The sequence below is a fragment of the Tinamus guttatus genome, unplaced genomic scaffold, assembly GCF_059628265.1.
Source record: "Tinamus guttatus ecotype Peru unplaced genomic scaffold, ASM5962826v1 Tinamus_guttatus_pri_ptg000094l, whole genome shotgun sequence".
In the NCBI taxonomy this organism is placed as follows: domain Eukaryota; kingdom Metazoa; phylum Chordata; class Aves; order Tinamiformes; family Tinamidae; genus Tinamus; species Tinamus guttatus.
In genome coordinates this window covers 94,281-122,108 of record NW_028288628.1, presented here as the reverse complement: position 1 = coordinate 122,108, position 27,828 = coordinate 94,281, and the positions used below count along the sequence as shown (strand labels likewise).

The following is a 27,828-nucleotide window of genomic DNA, read 5'->3' as shown; positions in this document are numbered from 1 at the left end:
AGCTCAGTAGTTCTGCTTGCACTCTTCCCACTTAACAGAAAAGCAAGGCCATTTGTGTCCTCCTCTCCCCACACGATAACGCTGGCAGGGAGATGGGACTGGAACACACAACTAGTTTCCCTCATCATCGAATCGTAGAATCATAGAATGCTTAGGGTTGGAAGGGACCTCTAGAGGTCATCTAGCCCAACCCCCCTGCACACGCAGGGTCACCTGGAGCACGTGGCACAGGACTGCGTCCAAGTGGGTTTTGAAGATCTCCAGAGAAGGAGACTCCACAGCCTCTCTGGGCAGCCTGTTCCAGTGCTCTGTCACCCTCTCTGTCAAGAAATTTTTTCCTTAAGTTCCTGTGGAACTTTTGATGCTTCAGCTTCTGGCCATTTCCTCTAGTTCTGTCAGTGGCCACCACTGAAAAGAGGCCAGCAACATCCTCCTCACTGCCTCCCTTGAGGTACTTATAGACACTGATCAGGTCCCCTCTCAGCCTTCTCTTCTCCAGGCTGAACAGGCCCAGCTCCCTCAGCCTCTCCTCATAGGGCAGATGTTCCAGGCCCCTGATCATCCTTGTAGCCCTGCGCTGGACTCTCTCCAGCAGCTCCACATCCCTATTGTACTGTGGAGCCCAGAACTGGACACAATACTCCAGATGTGGCCTCACCAGGGCTGAGTAGAGGGGCTGTCTCTGCTTGCCAAAAACCATAGGAATTGCTGCTGCTCCATGCGATTTTTTTCCTTCCCTTGTCCACTCCCCACTTGCCAAGCCAAGCTATGTGCATTTAAGAATAGTAAATTAGGTGTGCTGTATGGTACCTGTTCTGAGGGATGGCATTTACCTCCAGGATTTTTTCATCAGAAAGCCAGGACTGAGTTGATGGCTTTTCTGACTACAAGTTTCCTTGGATTGAGTAAATGGTAAATAAGAAATGATGTAGTTTAGAAGTCCTAGAAATTAGAGCTTTTATTTTAAGGATTCATATGGTGGTCTTTGAGTACTGAAGTGTTCTGTGCGAGTAAGGCAAGAAGTGACTGGTAAAATTGCTCTTTAAATCTGTAAAGCAGCTGTGGGAAACTGAACACTTAGTTTAGCTGTGGAAGACTGCTTAATAAAAGCTTGTATGAAGCTTCTCTGAGCTGTTACATTTCCAGCCACCTACATACCTACAATTTGCCAGAGTGCCTCAATGAAGTCATGCTTTCTAGCCTAAATCAGGTTTATCATGCTGTACTCAGTTTTGCAACTGGTGTATTCAAGTTTGCTGTTCATAACTTCTGCCAACAGTATATAAGATCATTTTAGTCTTTGGAATAATACCAATCATCTTGGGGTGGTCTTGAGCTATAGACTTACTCTTTTCCTCCAAGCTCTGTTGAATGCGTGCTATAATTTCATATCCAGTGCAGCATGCTGTTTCATGCCCTAGTAGACACAAGTGATGGCATAATACTTCATGATACTGCTTTAAAGAGTTGTATTCCATGAAGAAGATCAGAATCCTTTGTTATGTTTATAGCATATAAATTATATATAGTGTATGCTTATTGGCATAGTGTATGCTACCTGGCATTTCACTCTAGAAGCAAGTTTTTTAACCATGTTGTTCATAGTTTTGGTAGACCCTGAGAGTAGTGTAGTCTGGGGAAGAATAACTAGATGAAGATGCTCCTCAGGCAGTGAGGCCATGGTTCTCCTCTGGAAACAGGCTATAATCTGCTTTATTCCTCAGAGAAGTAGCCAGCAGTGTAGGGCTTTTAGGTGAGATGAGACGAAGATACTGTCTCTTGATCTAAAAAAGGGTTATGAGATATTAGGAAGAGAAAGAATAGTTCTCAAATACTAAATATGTTGAAAGTTACGTGGAGAAGATAACAAAACAGTAAAGCCTTCAAACCCAAAGGTATACTGGACAGTGAGCCTGTAAATAGTGTTTTTCTTTTTTTCTTTTTTTTTTTTTCCTTTGAGGTTAGAGCAAAGTGGTTTTGGTTTCAAATAGAGTAAATGAGATGGAAACGAATTATGAAAGAGAATGCAGTTTTAATAACTTATTTCAGCTTGTTCTTACTTGCTTAAAAGGCAAAGAAAAACCACAAACTTTGGACTGCTTACTTAGCTATTCCAATTGCATGGTCTTGATATATGAAGGTAGTGTAAATGATTCTAGACTCTACTTTCCAGCATAATAATCTGAATATTATGTGTGCTGAAGAGTGAGCACACCTTTCAAGTAGCCTCTTGCAAATCTGCTTAGAGCACACCTGTCATCCACCAGAGCAGGGATCGGGATTCACTGGAGCTGTTGTTAAGCATTTCTGGTTTAACAGCTAGTAATTACGCACAAAAATGTTTAGCACTCTGGGAGCTTACTACTTGTTTCCGCTCCACTTGTTACTTACTACTTACTTAGTTACATGGAACACTTACTACTTGTTCCCCAGCTCCCAAACAAACAAAAATCCTGAAACAGTCAGGTGAGGGTGGGAGGAGATGAAAATAAGCCGAAGCCCAAGTATTTCTAGAACAGATCTTTACAGAGGGTGATGCAGAGCCAGTAACACGCCTGTGTCAGGGCCTGGTGTGGGGAGCAAGTACCAGTGCCTGTGTGCGGAGGTGAGCTTACTACTTAAACAGGCAACTGCTCCAGCTTGCCAATTAAAACTGCCAACTCAAGAGTATCCTCCAGATCATGTACTTCTTAATAACATACACCTTGTTCTGTAATTCTGGAGGCCTTAAGAGTATATCCTTCTCCAGTAAGTGCTCTTGAATCCTCAGGTTAGTATGAGTGCTGAGCAAAGGATGAAGTTTGCCTTGAAGTATTTTTCACTATAGAGTAAGCCTGCAGTTCAACACTGTCTATAGTGACAAAAATCACTCCTCAACCTGTGTGCTCACTATCACTTTTGTTAATTTTTTGTGCTACAGCTTATCTAAGTAGCTAAAAACTAGGGAGCTGGCCCCACGGCACCACAGGCAGAGGACAGAAATAAGGGCTGGCCTGCAGAGTTCTTTCAAAACCCTGCCCCTCGTGCTGTCAGAAAGGAAAAGCTTGCTGTATTTTTTTTTTTTTTTTGGTTTCCTTTCCTGCCTTTGTACCCTCTCCCTTCCCCTCCCCTGCCAGGAAAGAAGCAGCTATTTGGGATCCAGGTTTCTAGTGGGAATGGGCAGGTTGTGCAGTCCTGCTCGGAGGGCTCTGTGATGGCTGCAGAGCTTCTGAATCGACCCTTTGATATGGGGCTGAAAATCCTGCAGCTACCTCATGCCAAATTCTTGTGCTGCTTTTGGGGAGGGGGTGTGCTATTGATTTTATGGCACAGAACATATTTGATCCTTCATGCAAGGTGCTTAGCTGGAATACTTGGGCACTCTCAAACTTAGCCATTTGATTGTGAATCAGTGCTGCTTCCTTCATAAGGGACCATTCATGAAAGCTTTTACTGCAGGAGCCTTATTAGTTTGTCATTTGTTCTTCCTTGCCTAGGGCTGAAGCTCTGGTTACACAATCACTTTTGTATGATATAAGGAACAAAATTTGTAGCACGTCTTTGAACAGTATCAGCTGTTCATTCTTGGTCCAGGGGGGAGCAGGATTTTTGGGTGCAGTTCATGACTCTTGGCTGTGTCTAAGTAGCTCTGTGTTTTTAGGTGATGTTGCTGAACTAATTAATTGCTCACTCTTAATCAGTTGAACACCATTCAGCTGAATTAACACAATTCTATAATAATTCTGAAATTAAAGATGTTCGTTCTTTTTGAACATTTGTTTTCTTCCTCTCCCATGCATTTGTTCTTTAGAGTGAGTATTCATCCCTGTACACAAACAGATTTTGTAGATTGTTTCAGGGCAGAGAATGCAGGGTTTAAAAATGCAACTCTGCTTGTTTGTAGGAATTGGTATCCTATTTTGAACTCCTTTAACTTTGCTGTTCAACTTACTTCCTTGAGTTAGTGCTGCAGGTCTGAGGTATAACAGCATGAAGTGCAGTACATCTTAACCTTATGTGCTCCTTAGAGCTTAAAATGAGCCACAGGCTTCCTCTTTTTGAGGAGGAGGATGGAATAAAACGTGTGCCCTGAGGTTGCAGGGCATGTGCAGTGACCACATTGTTCCAGGGAGCTACCCGGTGTGCATGGCAATCAGGACATTGTGTGCGTGTGCTTGGCTGGGCTGGGGTGTCCTTCTTTCCTGTATCTCTTTCTGAAGCACCTCTGCTCTCGCGCTTCCTGAACACCCCCCTTTCTGCTCCGGTGAAGTGCAGTTTATTCTCTCCTGATGCTAACGCTGGCCGGAAAGGCGGCTGCTGCTCCCTGCACTGTGCAGTGGTGCACAGTACAGCAGCCTGAGCAACTCCCTGTCTGTCCCTGAACGCTCCACCCACTCGTGGCTCCAGGCTCCTTTCCGACTTGATGGGCCACAGCCAGGAGAGCGGTTCTGCCCTGCTCTCCTTCCCCATGCAAGTATGAGATTCATCAACCTCGAGAGCTGCAAAGACGAGGCGACAGCCTTTGGAAAAATAAAGTGCATTCCCTTCTGAATTGCTGCATGTCTTCTCCTCTTAATACACTGTACTTTCAAAATGTGGGGGTGTAATCTTCATTAGAGTCTAAATATTACTTCTGTAATGTATTTTTTATTCCTTTTTGCTAGCTGGCTTGCCTTTTGCAATTCTCAATTCAAGACGTATCCCCTTCCAGAGAGGAGTTTTCTGTAGCGATGACTCCATCCGCTATCCATACAAAGAGGACACCATTTCTTATAAGTTGTTAGCAGGAATAATTGTTCCTTTCTGTATAATTGTTGTAAGTTACACTTTTCTTCATTGCATTTCATTTCAATGGGGATGGGGAAGTGGGAGGATGGGCCATCCGTTAATGCAGATTCCTCATGCTGTATTCTAGAGTATCTTGGCTTTCAGCTAGTGCCCTAAGAGAAGGCACAAAAGCAGCAGGGATGGTGCTCCGGTAAGGATCACAAAGAGCACCTCTGCTTGCTTTTCACAAGGGACTTGTCTTGCTCATCTGAACCAAGATAAGCCAATGAAATTCCATAGCCTGGTGCAAAACTGGAGCTGGAGGGTGGATTTTCCTTCCTCTCTTCCCCTTGCTGGGTTAATGAGAGGAAAAAAGAAAGGGAGAAGCAGCAGTGCTGCTACAAAGATGTGGTGAGGAGCTCTTCAGCTATGGGTCTTATGTCTTGGGGAAACTGCTAACAGTCTTAACAGTGACCCAAATCAAGTTTTAAAATATATAAATATTTAGCAAAATATACTTCAGGAAATAAAAGCAGAAAAGGGAGTAGATAAAGGTGAAGCAAGTACTGTCCAACTGTTTCCCTCAGCTGATGGATTAAGGTCGGGAGGGCGGTTATGGTCATCTGACTTTCTCTTGGATACAAGGCAGGGATTTTTATATAGATTCCAGCATTAAGTCAGCTTGTACATACTTGTTCTTGGATGGAATGATCTCTTCCTTGCCTGCCCCCAGTAAAAATATAGGACTAGAAATCAAAATTGGGACCCAGTTTAGCAACGTCTTCTTGGAAGAATCATCCTTCCAAAAACTGTCAAAACACTTAGAAGACCTGAATGAGACTTGCATCTCCGGCTCCTGCCTTACGCTGTCCCAGTGACAAGCCGTGAATTCCGTGCCCTGGCAGTACATTGGTGTGTCCTGCAGCTTCCTCTGTGCTTAGAAGTGGCCAGCCTCTTGGAGCTGCTCCTGCCTGGCTTTGCTGCAGCTGTGGTTGGCCCTCCAGGCCCACAACCTGTTTAGTGTAGGGGCCCTATTGCCACTGCGGGAGCGGGTCAGAGGGCAGACTCGTGTGCTGTGAAGCGGGAAGCTGGAGGTGTGCAGAGCCAAGACTCCCATGTAACTCTGTGCACATGCATTTGAGCTTTTAAGATCAGCTCCTCACAGAAATACTTCCAGAGCGGGAAAGCTTTTTTTTTTTTTTTTTTTAAGGATTACTTTTTTACACTGGACTATCTTCAGTAGTACATAAGAGCAATCATGCTAGTCATAGCTGAAGTCTCTCTTTGTGTCTCATTTCCAATGGTTGCCAAAACGGCTGCCCAAAGACCATCGGGAACAGATCAAGCCAATAGTGGTGTTTGCCCTGAGTACTTTCCTGCCAGCCACTGCAGCTCAGGAACTTCCTGAGCCAGGGAAGGCTTCAGTGAATATAATAACTTTTAATACATTTTGCTCCTCTTGAATTTGTCCAGTTTCCATACGAACTGATGCAAGCCATCAGCTAACAGTGTTTAGTTCTGTAACAGCAGGGAGCTGCTTTCAGTTATCAGGCCTTTCTGGTGAGACTGGTGTAAGTCAGATGGTAAGAGGACATGGTGCTTCTTTTCCAGTGCTTAACAAACTAAAGGGTAACAGCCACAGTGACTGGATCCAGTGAGATGCTGCATGAACATCATTCCTTTCCCCTCAGCCTCAACTGAGATGAGAGCTATTATCATGGCTGTTCTAGCTCATGACACTAGTAATGTGGTTGAAAGTTCATACTGGCTGCCCTTTTTCTCTCAATAATCATCATCAGTAATATGAAGAGCAATTTAAATTGAAAAGAATAAATTAAAGGAATTTGAATTCATTATGTATCAGACTTCATAACTGCTGGGAGAGCACTTCACCTGTGAGTGAATTAAGACACAGGCTCCCTGACTCAAATCTAGACTACTGTCTGCTCAGAACAATCTTTAATCTGCTTGTCCTCACTGCTGTAGCTTCGACTCCTTAATTTTGCCAGTAAGTGTGGGTGAGAGTGGCATCATTAACATTTTGCAGGAGCGTTTACCACTCAATATGCTGCCAAAGCTGTGATTAATTTTCTCCAGCTGTGCTTTTAGAGGCTTCTTTCTAGTATGGATAGATTCCATATAAGAGCTTACCACCTGTATTCAACATCAGTCAATGTTTTCAGGCTAGTGGAAAGTAAATCTCGTCCTATCCCTGAGGAAGTTGTTCTTTTGCCTTACAAGTGCGCAACTGCTGAGAGCTGTTTTGCCCAGTGTCTTAGTATGTCTAGTGCATCTTCATTCCCACAAGCTGTACTTGCCTAGGATCATGGAAACTTCATTTTTTTCCCTGCTGTCTCATCCATTGTGGGGGGGAGGGGGGGAAAGACCCAATTGACAAAGAGAGCCTTCACTTGCTGATTACAGGTTTTTTTTAAGGTCACTTTTGTGTATCTGCATATAGACATGCATCTGTCTCATAATCTGTGTAAGCTGAGCTTTTCCCCTGAGGAACGTAGCCTGCTTGGGTATATACATGTTTGCATATTAACAATGAAGCTGAAATTTTGTACTCAGGAAAGGCAGAAATGCACAGCCTAGGAATGATGTGAAAACCAATGAAAAACTTTTTGCGAACACTTGAAAGATTTCCATATCCCTTATACATGCAAGGTGAAAAAATCCCCCAAACCCTCAATAGTGTCTTTCCTTCTGTGCTCTTATTAATTCTTTCCTCCCCGAAATATTTAACTTTTCTGAGCAATAGGACGTTTCTTTAACTATCCTTTCAAATTAGAAAACCAAGTCTGGACCCTTCAGAGGAGTCTCTGACTTTACAAAAATCAACAACTTAATACAGTAAATAACAATCACCAGAAGAATAGGTAGTGAAAAATCCAGAGTAAAATGTAATATTAGAGAAAATGGTTTCTAATTAGTCCTGTGTGAAGTAGTATAAATAAATGCTTTATTCCAAGTGGGCTTTGTTTTACTAGATATTCTGAAAATCATCATGCTTTGGTTCAACAGTAAGCAAGATAAGGCTTCTCTTTTATATAAAAGAGATTTTAAATATTTGAAAATGGTTACGGCTCTGACTCCTGGAATTCTGTAGTTCTTCCTATAGCTTAATGCTTACAAAACTGAATTTTGAAACTATGTGTCTAAGTATTAACTACAATAGAGTAAATTTTTTGAAAGCAAATAAGTTTCTTTAATTACTGTCCTCCTCTCTCTTTCAGATAATCGTAGGAGAGACCCTCTCTGTTTCTTATAACCATTTGCACTCAAATTCATTTGTCAGAAATAGCTACATAGCCACTATTTACAAAGCCATCGGGACCTTCATTTTTGGAGCAGCCGCTAGCCAGTCGCTGACGGACATTGCCAAGTACTCCATCGGCCGCCTGCGCCCGCACTTCCTGGCCGTGTGCCAGCCCGACTGGGCGCGCATCAACTGCACCCTGGGCTACGTCGAGAACTTCCTCTGCCAAGGAGACAAAGCCAAAATCAATGAGGGGAGGTGAGTCTGACCCACCGCCCGGGCTCGGTGGGGAGGGCCGCCGGTGGGCGTGCTTGTGTGGAGTGCTTAAGTAAACCTCTGCAATGACCTGGGATGAGGGGGTTGGTATCTACTGCATGTTCCATGAGCATTTTCTCCCTTGCAGTGTACTTGGGATGAATGGTTAGTCTTGAGCCCATACTTTTTGGACTCTGGGCTGCTTTTTCATACCCTTTGGAATTTGATTTTGATAATGTGCAGAAGAATGTGTTAAGTATCCTGTGCATAACTCTGCTTTTTAGCAAAATGGGATTAAGCAGCTGAGTTTTTACTGAATTCTGTTTATTTGATTCTAAAATCTCTGCATATCCTAATGAAGAGAAGACTTTGCAATTTGTTTTTGAAGAAGGATATGGGTTAGGAAGCTAAGTCATTCAGATTTAAGATAGAATCTTAATAAAAATTGCATTTATCTATATATATCTATATAAAAATGTGTAGGACTGTTAAAAGAATTACTGTGTTCAGCTTGCTCTTTATTAGGTTTTTTCTTACTCTAAATAATTAAAAGGTAGTTTGATTGCAGCAAGACGAGAAACAAAAATGATTCACCTGACATACTTGAGTCATGTCCTTGTACAGTATAAACAACAGCTTTTGAGTGCTAATGAACATGTTGAACAGGGTTAGAATAATTTGTGGTATTAAAATGGAAGCTTATTTTTAGAGCAACTCCTGTTCCTCTCAAGAAGACCTATATCCTTGTACGCAGAGTTGCTGAGGAGAGTGTCTTCAGTATTCCTCAGCAACTGTAGAAGAATGCTGCATTATTGATTTGGTTTTTGGCTTAATGCTGAGGAGTGCTTCGTGGTCAGCCCTTCATCTTACAAATGATGCTAATTGTGTTCAGGAGTGATTCTTTTGACTTATTCTGACCTCTTCCAGGCACAGATTGATTATTGGATGGACTTCCCTGGTCCATGAGTAGCCCCGTAGAGTCAGAATGTGCTTTAGGTACCATATATATCCTCTCTTCCCAGAAAGCATGTGATACACTTCTAAATAAAACTTCTGTTGTTCCCTTTCTGTGACTGTCAATTTTGCTTTGGAAAAAGGCAAAATAAACCATGGAATTTCTGTGAAAACATAGAAAATACACATGATACAAAGTACTTCTGAACACTTTTTATTATTATTTTTATTTTTTTTAAAGGACCTGAATTGGAATAATTAAGGGTATTGAGTTTTTTTTTTTTTTTTTAAACTCCAAAAATCTTAAAAATTCTCATTCTTTTCCTGTTAGAATTTAATTTGCTAGACAGATCTGACTAGGAAATGAAGCAAGATTTTTGACAGTATATGTTTTAAGTAAAAGATATCTTGGTGTCTTGTCCATTTTGCAGATTTTAGTGTGGTGAATTAACAGAAGTAACTGCCAAATATGAATTCTTTTGTGATTAAATCTACAAGCGGAGATAAATGACAGTTTATAAGACACAAAGGGAGGAGTACAGACTCTCATGTTGTACTTCATATTGGTGAAGAGAAGGAGACAGGAATCCTGAAGTGTCCACACAAAGCTGGGTTACTTCCTTCGTATGATCTCCTCAATTTAAGGTGTTCTTGTGCATAGAAAATGTCTCAACTTTTTGCTTCAACAATAGCTTCTCCATTTGTTTATTTTTAGCTTTGCATTGCTATGCAGAAGGGTAGTTGTCCAAGCTTCAAGTAGAACAAGTTGTTAAAAATGCTACATAGAATTATAGGTGCTTTGTAAAACTGGATTGCTTTCAGCATGGAACTGGCTTCAGGATAGCTCTGAGTTCAATTTCTGCTTGCTCAGAATGAACCTGAAAGACAATAAAAAATGGAAAAGGGGAAGGGAATTTGGGGTGATTTTGATGCCTAAAATGGTGTAGATGTAAAACACCTTTCTGGTTTGAGAGGACTGCCATAATAAAAGTGTCATAGCTTTTAACATGAAACTAAACTCCAATTTCTCTCTTCTTTTTTTTAATATGTTTGTGTGATCCTAGGTAAGTTTTGTAAAGCATCCCTGTAGCCTGCATAATGTCCTCAAAAGCACCTTTCATACTGGTGAGACATTGAGTGGCAGAAGGATGAAAGACTATATTAGAAGCTTGCAGATTTTCGGATGAGGTTTAAAAGTACTTGACCTCTGTAGTGACAATTTTCCCCTTTTTGACTAAACAGTAATGTAGAAAGATTTGTGGTTAGTATTTTCAAGAATTATGTGCTAATGTGGAATTACCTCAGATTGCTTCATGTCTGCTGGCTTTCTTGTCTCCTAGTTAGCTGATCAATGAAATGTGGAAAAGATTCATTTTCCATTCAAATATCTTAAATTTTGAGGGAAACTCTCTGCAAATTAAACTTTCTCTGAAGTATTAACTGTACTCAGTACACTTCTTTTATGAGGCCTATATGTCACCTGGTTTGTGTTCAGGTCCAGGAACTGCAGTATTGTTTCATTTGGACTTCAGAGTTGTGTAGATAACATATAGGCAGCCATGAAAGGTAAGCTTGAGTATGTTTGCATCCTGGAAAACAAACCAGGATCATGTACCCTCACAAACACACCAGGATAACTTACCTTCAAGCATGGAACTTATTGTTAGTATAGTTGTGTGACAATTACAAGGGGAAGAGGGAGGGAAGACACAGTTAAGTGATCTTTACCTTCTGTTCTTCCCTATGTCTAGTGCTTTGGAATCTCACTAGCTTGCATATAGGAAGCAAGGTTTGTCTGTGATCTCTTGACTTATATTTCCAGCTATTACTGTGTTCCCTCTCCTTCCCCTCTGAAGTTTATACTTGGTTTGATAGTTTAATTCTGAAATTGAGGTAAGGCAAGCTGTACTGTTTGTTTAAACATTGTCATGAAGTGATCACAGTTCAATACAAATTCACCTCTTGGCTCCCAATCTCAATTCTGAGGCTTTTGCATGTGTGGGAAGCTGTAAATAAATAGCAACTAGTAGCAATGAAGTTAGCAGAGAGTCAAAGATCAAGTGAGACATAGTCCTGTATATATATGGATGTCTTGGATGCAGTGATCTCCTAAATCATTCTGATTTTCTCATGGAAGTTAGGCCCCACATTTGAGGAGGTGATTTCAATGCTCCTCAGTCATGTGCCTACATACCTTACAGTTAATGAGCCACCAAAATAGAAAGGAGTGCAGTGCAGAGCGTTGCAACAGCAAGCTAGGGGGCAGGGAGGGAGGTCCTCACGTTTTCAGGCTGTAATCTGCAGAGGCATTTCTGCAGCAACTGGCTAAAATTACCAGGGGAGAACTTGCTACTGTGTGTCCTCAACTGCATAAAGGTATCCTGAGAGAGGACGGGCAAGGCAGTCATATTGTCATATCCAAACTGATAGAGTCTGATTTGAGCCAGTTGGTCCTGTGTGTTAAAAGAATTGGAGTTTATTTTCTTTATACTTTTTTGGCATTTGCAGAGGTCCATATTTAGTTACAATAAAAAAGCATATTTTATTCAGTGCTCTGATCTTTTATTCAGTGCTTCCTTGTAAATTCATAGCAAAATTGTTTTCCACTGGAAAAATGTTATAACAAAAAAGTGTTTTTTATTTTTTTTTTAAAAGAAACACTTGTTTTAGTAGTTTGGGCAAGTAAGTTTGAAGTACTGGTGCTACCAGTAGAAGTTTTACAGTCTGTAAGGAAAGAAGGAAGAAAGGCAAAAGGCTCTTCTGCCTCTAGTGCTAGTAACTAGCATGCTGACATTCTTAACTGTCAGTGTGTACCCTAATACTGCTGAACTGCCTGGCAGGTACTTTACTTGCTATCTGTAAAGCCAGTGACTTGCCAAATTCCTTTAGCTTTTCCAATCAGTATAGCTGGGCTACATAAAATATGCAGGAATGTTAGACTCTGTGTGATGGGAGTGGAAGGAGTCTCTGCTGCTCTCTGGCTTCTGCAGCTGTTCTTCTTGTTCAGGTCTTCTCCCTTTGGCTGCCAGCTACTTGCCTTTACCTGGCTTGGAAGCTGGTTCTGCAAGATACCAGACTAGGAAGGTTAAGGAGGAAGGACACAAGTGTTGTAAATCTGTCTGCTTTTATGAAGCCCATTATATCTCACCCATGGCAGGTTGTTCATACATCCTATTCAATTCCTTTCCATGTGAGAAACCACTGTTTACAAGCTATGATTGAGTATCTTCTCTGTTCCTCATATGTGTACTTTGTTTTACCTGCTAGTAAAGTCTATTTTAAATCGGTAAACAGTAAAACTTGAGTGCCCAGTAGAATAACAAAGTAGAATATTAAGAGCTGCTTTTTCCTCTAGGATGAGAACTGTGGAATGAGGAATTCTACACCTCAAATCTTCAGCTTTTTAGTGTATATAACTGCATTGGTCTAGAAACATTTTTGAGGGTCCTTGTACCCAAGGGCATCTTTCAAAGTTGTTTGTTGGCATAGGTGAAGGAGCAATTCCCTTAGGGCTTCAAGGTGGTGGCGGGCTGCCACCCAACCGTGGCAGGGGACTGTGCTGGCCATGAGTGACTGCACAGGCTCGCGGGGCAGCTCCGTGGGAGTCCTGGCTCCCTCTGAGCCGGGCAGCCTGCAGAGCTGAGCACAGAAAGGAAGGTCGAGATCTCACCTGTGTGTGTGAGCTAGAGTGTTAGTGCAGGCCTTCGCACAGGTGTGCTTCATCGCATGGGAAGTCTCACCCCAAACATAATAAGGGGCTTAAACAGAGGTTCTGCCCATCCTTTGGAGGAGAAGGGCAGCATAGCAATGGCAGTAAGTTTTCTTTCTCCTAGGCCCTACGTATCCTCTTTTCAAGCAGGTAAAAACTGTAAAAGAACAAAAACTTCCGGTACTGAAGTGTAAATGTTTAATCAAAAGAGATCTGAATGAGTTTTTTTTACCTGTAAAACAATGTAGTAGATGTTATATATAGCTTGCAGTATTTTTAGTACTTATTTCAGGATTGAGCTGCTGGTTTTGTGTATCGTGTTACAAACTTGGCAGTGCAAGCAGGACATTAAAGCTTTGTGGAAAGGTCAGGTATACTGAGTCTGATGCTATTTAAACTTTTTTTAATCCAGGAAATGTTAAGAATAAACATGTAGCATGAAGTACACAGTATTATTACTCAGTTTCTTTTGAATAGTCACTGTCTTTATATAACTATGTGCCTTTTAGGGACCAAAATATGCTAGGGAGGAAAAGGTTGCAAACTTAGTTACTGCTGAAGCAAATGAAGCATCCCTATGTCTTTTAAAGCTCTAAAACCATATACTTTACTGAAACTGTTTTCTGTTTTAGCACGGCTTCCTGCAGTAATATGGGAGAAAGGCATGTAGGTTTATAACAGCAAAATTTGGTAAGGAGGGTGCAGCACGGGTGTTGTTAATGCTGTAAAGTCTCATCTGTTGTTTCTTTAATTTACTACAAGTCTTTTGGACTAGCTAATTATTAGATTTCTAGCTGTCCTGGGCAGATTTGTTCCAATATTATAATCACTCCTAAATGTTTTTTGTTAGTAGAACTCAAAAACTGAATCTGGATAGGGTGCTGGGGCAGAACTTGAGAGTTCCTCGAGTGCTGGTTTTGAAAGTGTGTTTAAGACCCAGGAGGTTGGTAGGTCCAAGAAACTGTCCCTTCTGGTATACTCCTCAGCTCGCTGAGCCCATGCACACAACTGGATCCCAAGGTGGCAAATTACTAAGCCAAGCTGTACAAATCTAGCAGTTTAGGAGGCGCTCAGATGCACAGCCTGTGCTTTGTTGCTATAAAGGGAGACTAGCAGGGTAAGTGTGTGGAAATTGCTTTCTGTGGAGTTTAATTTGACATAGGGTAGTTGTGGTGTATAGTTCATGCTCACACTCTCACACTGCTTGTGATGCACAGAACAAAGCTGTTAAGGTGCCTATTTATAGTAGTGGCTGTTGTGCTAATGTACAGACTCGAATAACAACTCTAAATGTCTGTTAGACAAATAGCATTTTCCTACCTAAGTTGATATATTGCTACCTCACTGACTGCACTTGAAACAACTTGTGTGTAGTTTGCCACTTCAAACTCAAAATGTAATCTTCAAAGAAGTCTGTAGGAAATTACAGCTGAATGTTTTGACCTTGATAATTTATTTCAACACAATTGCCAAGGTGTTGCCGTTTACTAATCGTTTGCCAGGAATTTCATTTCTACTTTGTTTAGAGCTGGCTGTTTGAGCACTTTCACGGATGGTGCACATGCATGTTAGTGGATAAATAACTCGGAACAGTTTCCAGTACCTATCCAGCTGTGTCAGACAGCTGATGTGGGACTAGCTTGCCTCTATTTTGAAGTTTATGTAAACTCTTGAAGCTTTTACATTCTCTTTTACTAAAAAAAAAAAAAAAAGGCTTTATAATTCTGTGGGTTTTTTTTGCAAATCTGCAGTACGTACTTGCAGTTTAATGGGTAGTGTTAGGTCCCCTTGCCTTACAAAACTGCCTGTTGTACATGACCTGATTTGGCTTCTTAAACATAACCCCAAAAACTGTGGATTTCTGCTTCAAGTTAAATAATATACCTCAATTTAAGGAATCTCTTCCCCTCCTGCATTACTTGTAAGACCAAACATTTGTCTGTATCAAAATAACTTAATAAAAGCCTTTGTTTTAGAGCTTTCTCCTAAAGTTTCACTGGAGATCAAGCTGCATGTACTGGAGCCTAACTGAAAGGTTTACTTGTCTCATCTGGCAGTCTCTGGTAGCATCACGAATCAGAGCTGTCTCTCGAGTTTCCACAGGCTTGTCAGCTGGATCTTTGCTGGGGGGAAAACTTTTAGGTTGTTTACAGCATTGTGATTATTTGTGTTAATGGAGTTTCTAACCCATGAGGTGTTCTGCAGTGCTGAAAGTTTTCAAAAAGCTTAGTTTTCGTCAAGCTAATTTTAGTTGTACTTGCTGTTTGAAACATGCATGCCAAAAAGTTAAGTAAGCAGTTAGATACTAAAGCAGTTGGAGGAGTGAAGGACACAGATATTTTTACTTGAATAATTTAATTTCTTCCTTAAATACTGCCCACTGCTGTTCCATTACAGCTGTTCAAGGCGTAATGTGACTGATTTAGAATGGTCCCTGTCCTAACCAAACTGTCAGCTGCTTCAGAGAACCAGTGCTTCAGGTCAAGAACCCATGCTTAATACTTGATGGAAGTTTATGTGGAGGGGAAAAGGTCAAGAATAGCAGTGAATGGGCTTACCTTTACTTAAATGCCAGGGACTTCTAGGCTGCTGTAGATGATGGAATGGAGCAGCATTCATCTAGAAATGTGAAGAGCTGCCACTCAGTAGAAACTGAGTGTCGGTGAGGACCTCTTTCAGGAAAATGAAAATATTCTAACCAACTGAGATGCAATCTTGCCATGTGGATCAGGCTTCTGACCTGAGTTCTGCTTAGCCGTGATGCGACCTGGCCCTTTCCTGTGCAGGTGGGTAGCGTTCACTTTCACTTTTTCATGCCTGAAAGCATTGCTTTTTGGAAAACTGTTCACCCTGAGCAGTTTTATTTTCAACCTTCTTTACATTTTATATTTTGGACTGTGGATACAGTAGCTGCTCCAGTGCATCACTGCATGGGTATAGTAACCTACGTTACAAATTTAACAGGTAATATATTGTACTTGGTATCGGTTGGTCTTGTTGTGTAAGGTTCAGAACTGCGTTTCCAGAGAAACTGCATTGGTTTCTTATGTGCATTTTCTAAGTTTAAAAATAGAGAAATTCTAGCCTGAAAAACATATATATTTTAAAATATATATCTACGGGGTCATAAGTTTGAGTGCTAGTGACTGCGACAACTTGTCACCTGTGTTCAGTAATCCAAAAAATATATATATATATTAGGAACCTGGCTGTTGTGCCAATGGAGTGGGTAGGTGCCTCCCTGCAATCTGTGCAGTTCTGCCAAGAATGAGAAGCTTCGTGTGCAGGTGAGCAGAAGGCAAAGTCATACGCAGACAAGAGTGTAGTCTGTATGCAACTGCACATTGCTGAAACAGTGCCACGGGGACCGAGTTCCCTGCAATGCTGCCATTTCCTTCCCCCACCCCAGCTGCTCAGCTTGTTTAGAAATGGAAAGAGAAGCCAACGTGTGATTTGACCGGGATTACCCTTGTTCTCATTCTGTTTATGTGAAGTGGTAATAACACTCCCGTGAGTCAGAGAGTATTATGTGGATAACCTGTGCAGACATAGCTAATTGAACACAAGCATCTCATCTGAAGCATGTGAAAGCAAGACATGAGTTTTTGGAAATGCTGGATTGAGGTTTTCCTTCTCCCCTTTCCTGCTATTCAAATACTTAAATTTTCCTGAGAGAGGATTACTTTAATAAAAGCAAAACCTTTCTAATTTAAGGATCCTAACTAGAAATGTGTGAATTCAACTGAATAAGTCAAAACTGACAAAATAATACTTTATGGTGGAGATTTTGCAATTTAAATGTGGAATGCTGTTGCAACATGAGTTTCTTGAACTTTGTGCTATGAAGAGTTCAGCACATACTACATGTTTATGTACATGATAAGAATTTTATGACTAAATAACTTCTTGTTCCCTGATGATTTTTGAAGAAAGAAAGAGTATTCTGAGGTCCAAGACACAGGCTAGCTGTTGCCCATTTGAAGAGAAATGGGGATAGTAGGGGAGGGAGATTTTTTCCTTATGGATTATTTTACAGCAAAGTTTATTCCTGCAGCACAACTGTTGACAGATGCAGAATAGCTCATTAATTGCCAGTTAGATTGTTCCATGAGTACGTAATGGTTTTGTGAAAACAAAACTCATTTTACATGATGCCTGCATGCTTATATGCTGTGATGCTCATCTCTTCAGTGCCCAAAGAAACCAGTGGAGTTTGTTGCAGATATTTCAGAATCTTTGCAATTTCTCAGAGAGTACAAGCCCTGTAGTGCACACAGCCTAGTTAAACACTTTGTTTCATCCTGGGCTTAAGGAAAGGCTGGTTTCTACCCTACCTTTTGGAACCATCTCGGGACTTGTTCGAGAAGGTTGAAGGGGAAAGGTATTTAGCAATTAGACTACCCCTCTCTTATGAGAGGCTGCTAGGTATGGTTTATGTCAGTGGGTTAAATGGTGACGACAAACGTGGTTAGACGAGTAACTGCGCGCTTCCCTTACCAGGCCATCTGCAGAGAGCTAAGGCGGCTCTCATGAAACATTCAGTGTCAAAAATGGCTGAGCTCCCTTCGGATCTGCCCTGCCCATTGAGCTGAGTAGCTCTTCCCCTACACGCACCCCACATGAGAAGGGCTCATTCAAAGCACTTAAAAGTTTCACGGAGTGAATACTTTGTCAGCACAAAACTATTTTGTGAAAATGGACTTCTGAGTCCTAAGTTGTTGCTAATATTGCTTAACAAGTTTGCTTGAAACAAGCAGGCTTCCCTGCAGCTCTGCGGGATGGTCTCGTGTCCAGGTTAATGGAATGTGTAGCACGGGTGTTGGTGGGAGCCTTGAGTCTAAACTTGACTCCAAAGGATCTGAGGGTAGCACAGACCGTTTGACTAATCCAGCATGTTCTTTGCTTGTCGGCTTGTTTGCTGAAGTGGAAGTTTTTGTAACGTTTGCTGGGCCTTTTTCTCTGAATTCCATAATTCAGTTCTTTCTGTACTGGAAAGGTTCGCTTACCATTTAGCTTCTACCAGATGTATAATGGCACCACAAAATAAGCTTCTCCATATCTGTCTCTTTCCAGTATAATTACTAATAATCTTTTAATTTCCTGCCATGCTGTGTACTTTTTAGCTCATTCCTAGTGCCTTGTTTCACTATGGCTGTTCATTTACCTATCGGACTCTTGCAGAGGAGTGCACTTTCTGTACATTAAGTTGTTCCTGCAGTCAGGTTGCATGGACACATGGTATCAGTTGGTTTCCTGAACTCCAAATGCAGGACATATTTTGAATTTCTTATGCAGTTGCTTAATAACTCGCTCTATAAAACATTGACAAACAAAGCTTACTAAACCATGGTGTCTGTTGCAGGGCTATACAGTCTAGTTTATATACTGCAAGGTTAATTTTCCAGCCTACATGGTTCAAGAAATGGTGCTCCTGTCACCCAGATTCTGCTCTGTGCACTAAATTGCCTCAGGTGAATGAAATAGAAAAGAAGGAAATGAATGAAGGTTATAATGTCAAATCCTGAGAAGCAATTCTCTTTGGACTTGCCTGTCTGTAATTGGAAAGCCTGGGTAAAAAATCTGAATGGTTAAGGATCTATCTCAATTGCTTCTTTGGAAGGATTGTTCATCCTTCAATTGCTTTTTGAAGTACTCTTTAAAAATGCAGACTTAAACCAGACTGCAGTGACTAACTGTAATTGTGGAATTTTTGTTTTGTCCAACTATATGCACCAGAAAGTGATGGTATGATTAGGCTTGGTGTTAGGTTTTAAGGCTTTCTTGTAATTCAGTAGTAATATGTAGGATAAGTGGAAATAATTAAAGGGGTTCTGCTTTTTCCTATTTAAATGAAACCTTAAAACTCGCATCAGAAATGATGCTTTGAGGTACGTTTGGACCTTGGCAAAATTATTCTTTGATGTTGGACTTAATATTATAAAAACAATTAAAAAGAGACACTTTGCACTTTCCAATTTTATAATACTACTTTTGCTGGGAGCTGTTCTAATATTTATTTGAAAAACATATGGTCATGAAACCTAATGTGCCAGTTCCTACTGAGTTTATTCTTTCCTTCATTAGTCAAATACAGGCGTTGAATTGTTCTCATATTTCATTTATATGTTTTACTGCAACACGGCTGTGTTCTGGGGCAAGCCAGCACAGCCTGTGGTGACAGAGAAGCCTGCACTGCGCAGCCACTTGGCTGCCTTGACAGACAGGATGTTCTGCTGGCTTTGGGAAGAAGGTTGTTTGTGTGCTGAGGAAGAATCAGAAAACTTCTCCATTGTTTCTGTAAAGATGCTTAAAGTCTACATTTTTTCTCCCCCTTTTTAAGCATGTTTTTTATTTAAAAGTTGAGATACAGTGATATTGCCAAACATACTTCACCGGAATTGCACAATAAGCAAGTTGGATCAATACTTTGTCCCAGTTGTATTTCTGGCAATGTTTTGTGCCAAGAATAAAGAGCATATTTATCTATCCCTGATCAAGAGAGTGTATTTCAAATTTAATCTTCAACTTGGAACATGACATTCTAAACGTTTTGTTGCTTTTTAGGCTTATACTAGCCCAAACTGGCAGTAATCAACAAAAAACTATAAAATAGTATGGGAATTCCAAAGTAGATTTGGATATTTATTCCCATTCTCATTTATTAGCTATCAGGTTTCTTCATTTGACAATATTGCCTTCAGGAATTGCAAGAAACTTTGCTTTACGGGCAACGGTAGTAGATCCAAAGTCAGGGGATAAAATATTGGAATAGAATAAGAGCAAGGAATTAACTATTGTGTAGTTTGTTTCACAGAACAGCTTGCATAGCTTTGTGGCTTCTGTGAAAGGGAATTGCTCTTTGCGATTATTTTATTCGCTTTTGTAATGGGATTTTATCTGGAGATTTTGAGTGGTGAAGAGATTTAAGCAGTGTTGAAGTGGAGAAGGATTATCTAGTTAGTAACGAGCAAAGCTCATCTTAAACTTAATGCTTTTGTATTTTAAACATCTGAAGGTAACACATTGCTGATGCAGTTTTTCAGTTTAAGAACTGAAATTAAAAATATCTGTAACCACATATGTAAATCTTCTGGGACTCCTTATTTACTATCTCTTGGACTGAGAGCTCTTGACCTTTAAGACTTTGAATCAAAGGTAAACCAAGAACTCTCCAGGGGAAATGTGAAATATGGGTGTTTTCTTTCCAATGTCTGCCGCAGGATTCACGACTTGGTGACTTAGTTTCACTTGTGCAAAAGATAGATTATTGTCCTATTTATGATATTTGAATAGTGAGTCACTATTTCAATAGTGAAGGCAGTGCTTCTGCCTTCTGCTTCTGGTGGAGGCAGTCTGGAGACTGCAGTGCCTTCTGCTCTGCTGTCCCTGCCTGTGTGTGGCCTGCCCTCTAGAGACAAATGCTCTGCTGTATTGTGAAATCACACGGTAGCCTGATTAAGATAAAAAACTTGGTTTACATCTCATTCATAACCTGTGAAGTAGCCAGTGCAGTTACACATGACTTAAATAACACATATAGTTGAAGCTTCGTTTCTTTCATCTGTCCCGTCCAGTTCTTTCAGCAACATTTTTTCTTTTGGTTGTCTTTTCCTGATGAAGAAGTGAACAGGATTCCTGTTGTTGCATAAGCTTTGCCTCAGTTTTTGGAACCTCCATCAAAACAGTCTCATTCCTTGCTTTCTCTTGGAAATCCCATGTATGGGAGGAACTCACAGGGTACTCTCAGGTGTCCTGAAGATTGTCAGCATCATTTCTCTATTTGCCGCAGTCTGGACTTTCCAGAAACCTTTAAAAATTGAAGGCAATGTTGCCCTCTTTGATTCATACTCAAATATTTTGTTTATTTTTAGAGATGGTAGATGCTCTTGTGTTTGACTAGCTAGTGAACTGGCTTCAAAGACATAAACCTTTTCCTGCCTTTTCCCTTCTTCTCTTCAGTGACTCACTTTCATCAGCTGTATGAATCAGTATATTTAATAAACATGTATATAAACATTTAAATATGAGCAAGAGTAGTTAATTACTGCATCTTCATGGAGACCATATAGAAACAGTAATTGGCTTGAGGTTATTAATGTTCACTATCAGATAAAAGCTGTTTTTGTTGCAGTTATTTGCCTTTTTTATAGTCATCAAGGAGACAGAACAAACACACTTCTTTACAGGACCCTTGGTTGTTTTCAGAACTGTTCACTTGATGATCAAACTTTACACAAAAGGTTTGTAGTTGCTACTTGATGCTGGGATCAATTTAAGAACTGGGTAACTGCTGAATCAAGAGACACATGCTGTTTGTCAGCATCTGCTGTTGGATGCAAGTGATGACTCCTGTCTAGAAAAGAAAAGGTGGGGGGAGTGTTTGCGTTTTGCTGAAAGACAACTTTATTTCCCTGCAGGCTGTGCAGTGCTGCAAGTGAAAGGGACTGAACTGTCTGCTCTCTTCTCTTCCAGGCTATCGTTTTACTCTGGCCATTCTTCGTTCTCCATGTACTGCATGCTGTTCCTAGCAGTAAGTATGTGCTTCCTGTCTGGTTGGCAACAAATGTCCAAGTTATCTAATGCAAAAATGAAGTATTTGCTACAGCAGCAGTTTCTGGGGCTATTTTGTGCAAAGGACACTGCTTCAACAGGATGCGTCTCTGAGATAGGTGAAGACTGTTCCTTAGTCACCACCTATAAGAGAAAGGCACTGATACTGGGGTCAGAAGTGGCAGGATTTGTGCAGTATACTTAAAATATTTCATATGGTAGTTGGCTTCTCTGTCTTACTTGAGTTGGACTCGGTGACAGTGGGTTTGCAAAATACACTGCTATTGAAAATTTGCTACATTGAAAGTATTGTAAGCTGTATAAAAATGTGTAATAAGATATGTCTGACTTAATAAAATCTGCAAAGCTTATAAAGAAACTAAAAAAAAAAAAAAAACCCTATCCTAACATGGGTGGTCCTGTAAGAACAAAATGACAGATCAGAATTAATTTTAAACTGTTTTTAATTGATTCCTCATCCTGGAGACAGGAGAAGGGGGATCGGTCTGTAGAAACAACTACAAGTGAGAAGACATTTCACCAGTAATTACTGTGTATGAGGATTTGACTAAATTGTATCAGACTCCAAGTTAAGCAGCCTGAGTTTTTGTAAGCCATCTAGGGCCAATTATCCCCATTCCTAGAATAAACTTTTTAACACTAGAGGATTGAGTTGGTTATACTCTCCCTGCTAATGTGTAATATGGAAAGTATTAAACAGTCTTGTTGTTATGGAGTTGTGAAATGTGAAAGTTCTTGTTCTGAGTGTAATTTGTTGAGAGTCTTCAGACAGCTTGTATCCAATTCACATTTGTCTCGACTGTATTTTTCATACTGTTTCTCTTTTGGCAATAGCGTAAGATCCACAGGAGAAGAGATTATTCCAAATTATTTTTCTTTTTAAACAATGATATTTTTCAGGATGCCAGAAATGTTTGTACTTGAGGGTTTTTTTTTTTTTTTTTTTTTTTTCCGGGGTGGAGGGGGAGAGGTGTATCTTTTGGTGGTCTTTGTTTGTTTGTTTGCTTGTTTTGTCCAGAAAAGCTGTTTGGTTTTCTTTTGAAAAGTTCAGTATTCAGTGAACTGCAGCATTTTTTATAGCTGATTGGTTTACTTCCCCTCTCCTTGCTTACCTGTTGTCTTTTTTCAACTGTAAATTCCAATTCTATCATTTTGTCAGCTGTGTCTTTTTTCTGGAGTTTTGGCTCATGGATTAAAACCACTGTTTCTACAGTACTGTGAAGCAGTTGTTACAGAGCAATCTAGTACTGTTTTGCCCTGTTCGGCACAATGATGTATCTCTGAACTAACCTGTCTGTGCATGGGCTTGAGCAATGTGAGAATGTGGCACTGCTGCCTCTGAGCTCAACTGGCGAGAGGAGAGACCTAACTTAGGTGCCTGGCTGTGCTTTCTACTGCCTGGATTAGTCCCTTGGCAGGGTTTTGCATCTCCGTTTACCAGGAAAATGTTCATGGGCCAAGAGGAGGAGTTGGAGAAGACGCTGGAACGCTGATCCCCGTCACACGTGTGTAACGAGAGCCCCTGCCTGCTGCTCTGGCAGCCTGGGGGGCGGCTGCGGCCAGGAGGCTTCTCGGCCAGGCAGGGGCGAGCGAAGGGACTTCTCTGCTGACTCCAGCCCTCCCCTCTGCCCCCTGCCCGCTGCTTGCCGTAAGACTGAGTTTACCTTTAGCTGCAGTGTGGACGGGCTAATGGGAGTTGTGCTGAACACCTTCATCCGCAGACCTTGTTTGTTTAGTCTGTTAGGAGTTTAAAAAAATGCAGTCTTTGGCAAGAAAATCAAGGGATTTGCTTTATGTAAAGATAGTATTTTTTTTTCTTTGTGGGCGAATAATCTTTGTGCTGCTGCCTGTGGCATGTTTTGGAAGCCATGCACGGGGCTTGCCCGGAGGGTTCCCGCACACTAGCTGGCTTTTCAGGAGCAAGTAAGCAAGTGCCTATATGGATTTTGACAAACTTGCCCAACTAACATTAGAATACAAGTGTCATACAAGAGTCATAGCTTTAAAAGTGTATTAGGGAGATGCAAAGGATGCAAAAAGTAGGCATCTTTGTCAAGATAGACCTCACCATCTGATTTTGCTTTTAATTTTTGAAAATATGTAAAGTTTACCACTAGCTCTTTATATAATTTCTTTCTCCTGGTTTACTAATGGCAATTATGTCAGCAAACTGCAAAGTCGAAAATTTCATGCTTGAAAACTACTTGTGCAGTAGAGCTTATAAAAGTACAAAGTAAAAATTGGAGTCAAGGTACACGCAGATGTCTGGGGGGTGGATGCTGTGCACTTTGCAACCTCCTGTGCGTGGGGAAAGGTGAGATGGAGGATGCAGATCCATCCTCTCCTTCCTTGTAATGCCAGTAAGTCCAGGGCTAGTGTTGATCCCTGTTTAGCAATGTAATCAAGCTTGCTATGGCTCTGCCTACTGCTACAGAAACAGTCCCTGCATCTCTTCAGGACTGCAGCAATTGCAAGATAACGTGACTTAACTTCAGCCACCTTAAACAGTAAGGGTACAAAAGTATTTGGCTCTTTTAGAACATTTGTTATACAATGAGGGGTTTGTTGGAGATCATTTTTAGTCAGACATGATGGAAAGACCTTACAGACACTGGAGAAAGCCGTCTCAAAATGACAAGCAACTGAGCAGCAGACTAATCCAGACTGTTCTGAAAACCTGGGCCAGGTCTGTGTAGCCTGATGTCCTACTCTGTGGTGGCTGGTACTGCCGACAGGTGCAAGGCCCCCTCTCCTGTAACCCTCAGGCTTCTGCCAGTGATGTGCTCAGAAACCGAAGCCGCTGAGTGACAGAGGTGGCCTTGCCAAAGGAGGCATCGAGGTGGTGAGCTGAGCACTCAGACAGGGTCTCGTCTCAGTGAGCGCCTCTTGGTGTGACACCAAGCTCTGCGGGGAGTGGGCCAAGCAGAAGGGGAGCTCCCTCTCCCTCTTGCTCCACCTGAGCCTCTTGCCTTCTCCTGAGTTGTTGCCCAGTGAAAATGATACGTGGCCTTGAGGAGACTGAACTCTGCTTTCCGCTCTTCCCTTTTCGGTAATAAGTTTATTCAGACAGAAACTGCTGAAGCAGGTTAACAACGGTTGTGCAGGATGTTTTTCCTGTTGTTTAGCACAGCGTTACTGCATACCAGCCTTTGCACTGAACTTGGCCTTTTTAAGGGGAAGGGGGAAGGGGAGAAAAGGACATACGAAAAAAAAGAAAAAAAACCCTCACAGTTGCTACAGGAAGGTGAGGAAAAGCACTTTCTAGCCCTCCCCTTGCCCACGTGGCAAGGCAGAGCGCTGCCACTGGCTCTAAACCAAACCTGCTGCATTTGATAACCTGTTCTTTAAGTGAACTCTCCAGCTGTTTGCACCCTTACTCCAGCTGCAGCCTGAGTCATGAACAGGACAGCCTTTAACATGTGGCATTACTCACAGGCAATGTTAATCATAACCAGACACTTGGTGCTGCTTCCCGAGCGCTGGAGGAATCTTGCCATGTGTTGAGAAGGATGAACTAGCGTGTACCGCAGAAAGCGCACATTTAAATGTTACTTGCTGAACACGTGTACCTTGTGCACCTCAAAAATGAGGCAGCACTGTGAATATTTGGGGGAGCAGGAGGAAGATCTCTGCCACAGAAAGCGTAAGAACTGCAAGTGTGAAATGGCAGAATCTTGAAATAGGGGGCTTTAATCAAGCCATACTGCAAAATACTAGGTAAAGTACAGAAATATGTCTGCAGAAGCAATTACTTAAAGCATAATTGCTGAATCACAAATGGAGGTAAAAGTTCTGTTGCACTCTTGTGCTTGAGCAGTTAAATAATCTGCTGTATATATGTATGTATGTAATCTGATACAAGTTAGTGATAGCAGGACTGCTTGAGTAGACAGCGTGCCAAGGCAGTCTCTCTGAGGTAGGAAAAGAATGGTTTGAAGCTTGAGGTCTCAGCTCTTACAACTGTTACCAAAAGGAGATGAGGGGAAGGTATGTGTGTGTATTGAACATATCAGCTACACAAAATAAAATCTCAGTAATAAGTGAACATGTCCTTGTGTTGCCAGTTTTCATATTTTTCCAGCTGTTGAACAAACTGAAAACTGCCTCCTGTGCTTTAAGAGCAGGTATGACTGACCTTGTGACCACACAAGGTGCAACAGGTATCAGAAACAGGTATCACTTTATCAAGTGAATTGAAGGTCAAGGATGTGTTTTATGAAAGTTGTTGCTTTTATTCTTGCCCGTTCTTGGTGTCTTCTGGTTTCAGGAAGAAAATATGCCAAAAACTTTAGCTGTGTCACCATGAACTGCTTCACATATTGCTGGAGGGGAAGGACACGTTTGTTGCATGTAGCAGGCCAGTCAGTTAGAAGTGGTGAAGTCCCAAACGTGTGATTGCCAGAATGAACTGGTGTTCCCTTTGCTGTGCTTGTTGAGGCTTAAAAGGAACGCTCTTCAAACTTGAGGTTTAACCAAAAGTAGTATTTGTTTTTAAATAAGTAGACTTAAAAGTGGCACAGTGCCCTATTATTCAAGGAGCAGCCTGCACACACCAGCATCCCTGATGACAGAGCATCTCAGAATTTGACTTTTTAAAAGCTGCTGTCGTTTGCATGCACTTTACAGTCTTTCAGTTAGAGATTTGACTAAAAAAATGGATTGATTCCATAACTATTTACTCCTGTAGCTATAAGGATAGCTTTGTATCTTTGGAAGATACATTCTTGTCTCTGTCTGGTTCCCTGTATCTGAAGAATAGGGGCAAAGATGCTGATAATCTGATGTCAGTGACAAAATTACTTAGTATGACTACAGCAGTTGCATCAACAAGTGATGGGTTAGGACTTAAGTTCATTGGTATTTTAAAGGTTTTCAGATGCTTTGATTTGTAACAGGGAAGTAACTGCTATAATGTCCGTAGAGTAATAATCCTTCAAGGTGTGAACCTCCCTACAAAGTGGGATGTCACTGCTCTGAATAAAAGTTGAATTAGAGGAGAAAACTGGTATTCTAGCGCCAGTAGACTGATGAAGGCGCTGCTTAGTTGTAATTTCAGCTACTGAGATTTTGTGCTCTGCTTTCCCCTTTGCATTCTTTATCTCTAAATAAAATGTGCTCGAAGGGAATGTTATTAATGATTCTTATGGGTCTTGACATAACTTAGAATGTTGCAGTCTGAGATGAAGTCTTATATAAGAACTTACGTAACTGGAGTTTCCTTATCAAGAATTTATTATACCAACCTTTGTAATTCCTCATGGAGTGGACTTTAGGACCAAGCAATAATCTGTATGATCCCTATCAAGGAAGGACTAAGACCCAGAAGTTAGTAGGGGATCAGGCTTGAAGGAAGTTGAGGAACTGGCATGAAATCTGTGATACATTGATAGTAGTGGCTTCTGCTGGGGCTGCAAGTGCAGAAGTGTTTGGTGGGAAGCTCTGCTTGAGCCTTTAGTGACGTGAGAAATTCCACAAGTCTCAGGAGAGGCGGCGGTGTCAGAGATCGGCCTCGAACTGCACTGCCTCTCTGCTGTCAAGAGGACTGGAATGGGGAGAGAAAAATGCTGCTAACTCTGTCCCATGACACAGTGAGGGTTGGGTACCTGGAAACACTTTGCCGCTCAGCCTCTCTTGGGAAGGATGTTCACCAGAGCTGCTTTAGCTGTAGCTGTTGTGCTTTTCTTTCATTCTCTACCCCCTCTCACCCCTCTTATTTCTCTTTGGGATGCTGTGATGTCAGGGTCCTCCTATTTATTCCCCTGAAGCAGGGCTTTGGACCAGACATTGTATTCTCCTTTTCTTGCTTCAGGAACGCTTTTGGTGATATAAGCACATACAGGGGATCCTGCTTATGGATGGCTGGCATGAGCAGAATGGAGCAGAAGTGTTGGAAGCAATCTGAAGGGGTTGCAGAGGGAGAGACAGCACCTGAAAGGTTATTCCCTCTCCAGCATCCCCTGCAGAGGAGGTGACTTGGCCTGGACAGCTGCTCGTTTGCAGAGATGGAGCCAGCACAGGCTAACACGTAACAGCAAACAGGGCCTGGGCTGGTTTTGGTGCTCATGGTTGTAGCTTTGCCAGTCCAGCTTTACTCTTGACATTTCTTATTTTAACTGTTTACGTTGGAGCTGGAGGGTGAGACGGTGCCCGAGGAGCAGCCCGTGCCGGTGCAGCCCCACGAGTCCGTCCGTACGGTGCTGTGCCTGCGCTCGCCCGAGTGCTGCTGGCTACGGCTGAAACACCCACAGTCCCTAATACCGTCCTGCTTGCTTGGAAGTTGGACTACAGAGCCCTAAGCTAATGAAAAGAACTTTCTTACTGGAAATGCTAT

General features: G+C 41.6%; 1 protein-coding gene across 2 annotated transcripts in view; it reads left to right on the top strand.

Annotated features, from left to right (window-relative positions):
* PLPP1 (phospholipid phosphatase 1) overlaps positions 1-27,828 on the top strand; it is a 55,854-nt gene that overhangs the window by 20,019 nt on the left and 8,007 nt on the right. Inside the window, exons 2-4 of one of the 2 annotated variants that reach the window (XM_088520615.1) lie at positions 4,644-4,795; positions 7,986-8,266; positions 21,399-21,456. In XM_088520615.1, the coding sequence (XP_088376741.1) occupies positions 4,644-4,795; positions 7,986-8,266; positions 21,399-21,456 (491 nt within the window). The remainder of the gene's footprint in view (positions 1-4,643; positions 4,796-7,985; positions 8,267-21,398; positions 21,457-27,828) is intronic. The other variant, XM_088520614.1, reaches the window with a different exon arrangement.